General features: G+C 37.5%; 1 protein-coding gene across 1 annotated transcript; it reads left to right on the top strand.

Moving 5' to 3' along the window:
• The first annotated feature begins 1,798 nt into the window (after positions 1-1,798).
• On the top strand, positions 1,799-4,471 carry LOC113338105 (probable aquaporin NIP5-1). The gene is made up of 4 exons (XM_026583626.1): positions 1,799-2,643; positions 3,139-3,558; positions 3,671-3,732; positions 3,922-4,471. Exons 1-4 carry the CDS (start codon positions 2,425-2,427, stop codon positions 4,115-4,117), a joined length of 897 nt encoding a protein of 298 aa, XP_026439411.1. The 5' UTR covers positions 1,799-2,424; the 3' UTR covers positions 4,118-4,471.

Raw genomic sequence — 4,471 nt, 5'->3', positions numbered from 1 at the left:
AAGCACACACAGTGGGACGGACTAAACAGCAAAATCCGGACTAAAACCAAATTTCAGATTATATTTGGTCTGGGACCAAGACCAAAACCAAATATAGTCGAGCGGACATTATAAGTGCGCCTGATACCGAGCGAAGGTATAATGTGAGCCTGATCCGTATGATGGTGGGGCGAAGGTATAATGTGAGTCTGATGAGTGGGGCGAGGGTATAATGTGAGCCTGATGATGGGGCGAAGGTATAATGTGATCCTCAGTGAGGCGAAGGTATAATGTGATCCTGATGGATGGTGGGGCGAAGGTATAAAATGATCACGTGATGGGGCGGACGTATAAAGTGATCCTGACCAAATTTACTCTTCTACCCTAGTGTAACACCACAGACTAAATTTAAATTTGGTCGTTTTTTTTTTGGTATTTGGTCTATGCTTTTGATCGCATCATTGCAGTTGCTCTAAGGGATCATAGATGTTACGGAAAATGGGTCATTTGTCCAAATATTTTTAAATCACGGTTCAAATGGACGAGAAAAAAATAGTTTGGGTGAAATGGCCAAAAAAAATAGTAAGGATGAAACTGGTTTCATCCTAGCTTAAATTTAAAAAATAGCAAGGATGAAACTGGATACATCATGTGTAAATTAAAAATAAGAAAAATATTTGAAAATTGGCACGATGAAACTGGTTACGTCCTGCCTATTTTTACATTTTTGTCCATTTAAACAGTATCAAAATCCAACTGTCCATTTCACCCAGGAATTATTGATTTTGGTCTTTTTAACCAATTTTGTGTAGATGTTAAACAGTGAAACTGAACATGACCTAATATATAAAGTTAGAGGTAGAGACGTATTAGTGTTAAAATGGATCTGATGGATAATATTGAAGTGGAAAAACTAGAGGTGTGGAGATAGTATTGGTGCTAATTAAAATGGATTTGATGGATTTTGAAGTGGAAAAACAACCCCTAGATCAATTGTAATCAAAACTGTATTTCTCACATTCAACCAAAGAAAAAATTCTTTCCCATGAACTTTTTTTCTTTTGAAATCACACGCCACCGGCGCTGATAAGTGGCGGATGTACAGCCAGGTTTGCGCTGGCTTAAGCCACCCCCAAACTTGAAAAAATTCCTAAAATAGGTAGTGGATCTTAGTCCACTCCAATGCGATCCCAGCTGAAATTCTTAGTGAGCCAGGGTAGAAAATTACAAATAGGCACAATTTTTTTTTCAAACCAGCCCTAGTTCCAAATCCTAGTTTCACCCTGACGCTGAATAATAACGTTAAATAAGAAATTTGGTTATTTAAATTTAAAATAGCTATTAACTCTGTAACTGTCCGTTTGGGTCAACTGTTGTCGTTGATGGTTGACCAAAAGTCCCCATATTGTAATTGCATAAAAAGATACTAGGCAAGAGGGGAATCACCAACAATAGCAGCCGAGGTGTATTATTCAATGACATGCATATAAACACAAGACATCAACTGACAAACAAATTATACTCGAACTACTATTTTCTTGATAAAAATATAATTCATCATTAAAGTAATACAAAATTAAACTACTAGGGAGCAGTTAAATTGTGATCTCCTAATCAATAATCAAGTCTGTACGTATTATTTGGGTGGTGGTCTTCATACTTTTCTAGTGAATTTGAACTTTAATTATGATGAATGATGAATAATAAAATGGGCAAGGTTAAGGTATAACTCATGATCGATTTATGTAAGTGGTGGTTTAGAGATATTAGAAAGGCAGCATTGACCTCCACTTTTCTTTAATTCTTTCAGATCTCTCTTTATCTCGCTCGCTCTCATAGTCGTATATTCGTTGCGTACTATATAAGAAATCACTCTTTCATTCATCAATCTCATTCTCATTCCTCACCACCTACTACCAGTCCATCACTCTTGTTTGTTTGTAGTCACCCATTGTTCTAGCTGTTCATCCATCTCTTTCTTTGTCGATCGATATTAATCATCCTCTTCATCTTTTGCTGCATGCGCTAGCTTCTTCATTTTGGTTTTAATTTCTTGTTCCCATTGGTTCTTGCATATGTCTTTGGTGAATTAGTTCTTGAATTTAAGATTCATTGTTAAGACTGGATCAGTCGATCTTTCTTATTCCTTAAAACTACCTTTATAAAAGCTTTACAAGTATGTAATTGTTTTTCCATTAATTTTCTCTCGGAATTTTTATCAAAAAAGAAAGAAAAAGGTCTCTTGTTCTCTAGATTCATCGAGTCATTATATTATAAGATTTATCTTAAGTGATTAGACTGGCGAGGTTTCAATCTGTTACTTAGAAATACATTCATAAAAGCCTTCCGATCATGTAAATTAGTTCAGAGATATATACCAAAAAAATAAAACACACACATACAAAAAAGTTTTCTACGTTTATCCCCATCAATCAATCCTCTAAAATGCCAGAATTCGAAACGATTGGGAACGGTTCGCCAACGCCACCGGCGACCCCCGGAACTCCAACGCCATTGATGTCATCTCTGAGAATTGACTCATTGTCGTACGAAAGGGAAAGGAAGTCCATGCCGAGGTGCAAGTGTTTCCCAGTTGAATCATGGACTCCCAGTCATACCTGTGTCACCGACTTTGCAACACCGGATGTTTCTCTTGCCAGGAAGGTACATAATTACTATTATCTTCTCTGTTTTTCTCTCTTTTTTCTGATTACAAGCCTATTTTTATATGCAAAGATCTCATGCATCCGTTGAAGTATGCATGTGCAGGGAAGGAGTCAGATTTTTTTTTTTTTTGTCGATCCAAGAAATACTCGACTTAGTTAGCTCCACACATGTTGCTGCTTTGAAATAATAGAAAATTCAATAAAAATTATTAAAAATTAGAGTTGGCGTATGGCCACCCTGGTGGATATTCGATTTGTTTTTGGCGTTTGACTGAAGTTTTTCTGGCCGGCCTTGCTATGATTCCTATGAATGGTGTCATTTTCGTACATCAGATTAATATTCGCTTTTCTACTTTAATTATTCATAATCAAGAACACTCCTTTTTTTTGTTTATTTTTTTCACCTTTGAGTTTATTTGTCAACCCCAACTCAAAATTCACTTTTAAGTAGTATATATATTAACAAGTATCTAAATTATTTTATACTGTACAGCTAGGAGCAGAGTTCGTAGGGACCTTCATATTGATGTTTGCAGCCTCGGCCGGACCTATCTTAAACCAGAAGTACGACCATGCTGAGACACTCATAGGGAACGCAGCTTGTGCTGGACTAGCAGTCATGGTACTGATATTATCCACTGGTCATATATCAGGGGCACATTTCAATCCTTCCCTCACCATCGCTTTCGCAACATTCCGACATTTCCCATGGACTCAAGTTCCTGCTTACATATTAGCTCAAGTCTCTGCATCAATATGCGCCTCTTTTGCCCTCAAGGGTGTTTTTCACCCCTACATGTCTGGTGGAGTTACTATCCCTTCTGACACTCTTGGTCAAGCCTTTGCTCTTGAGTTTATTATCACCTTCATTCTCATGTTTGTTGTCACTGCTGTTGCAACTGATACTCGTGCGGTAAGTTGTCATATTTTGTTGGAATTACGTTGCGCAAGTACTAGTAAGTTTCTTCTTAAATATATTTTTATTCATTATAACCTATGTTATTGCACGCTTATTGCTCATTCAGGTTGGAGAATTGGCAGGAATAGCAGTCGGGGCAACCGTCATGATGAACATTCTAATCTCAGGGTAAGTCTTTTTCTTTTCTTGTAAAGATGATGAAGTCTTTCCCTTATTCTAAAGATGATGCTCTAGATAAACTATTTATATTGTTATTCAACTTCAAGGTAGAGTGATCCAACAGCCATGCATTGTTTCAAGTCTGATTTAGTAAATTCTAATGCGCTAATCGACTTTTCTAATCGTCTGGGTCGGCAGGCCTGCAAGTGGTGGATCAATGAATCCTGTGAGGACACTGGGTCCAGCGGTAGCATCAGGTAACTACAGAGCCATATGGGTGTATATGATAGCGCCAACTTTGGGTGCACTTGCAGGCTCAGGCATCTACACCCTCGTCAAGCTCAAAGATGAAGAGAGCGACCCACCTCGCCCTGTCAGAAGCTTCCGTCGCTAGTTTATCAGATGGCTTTCATTCTGACCGTCCAAATATGTGTTCTCCTATGTACGTGTGTTTGTTTTTGTTTTCTAGTCTCGAAGATTTATAGCATCTGCTACTGCTGCGAGCTATGTGTGCATTATTATTCTCCCTATAGACGTGTGTGATAGAGGTAAAAATGGACAAAAAAAAAAGTAAAAAAATTAAACAAAAATTAAGCCTATGTTCCAAGTCTCGGTAGTCAGTACTACTCCGATGTAATAAATAAAATAGAAAACAGCAGATATCATGTGTGGATTGTCTTGTGTTGTGTGGTTTCCCTAAATAAAAATGTTTGCAAGTGTAACTTTAAGTATTCCGGATTGTCATGTA

The sequence above is a fragment of the Papaver somniferum genome, unplaced genomic scaffold (assembly GCF_003573695.1).
Source record: "Papaver somniferum cultivar HN1 unplaced genomic scaffold, ASM357369v1 unplaced-scaffold_18, whole genome shotgun sequence".
In the NCBI taxonomy this organism is placed as follows: Eukaryota; Viridiplantae; Streptophyta; class Magnoliopsida; order Ranunculales; family Papaveraceae; genus Papaver; species Papaver somniferum.
This window is presented reverse-complemented; position numbering and strand designations above follow the sequence as displayed.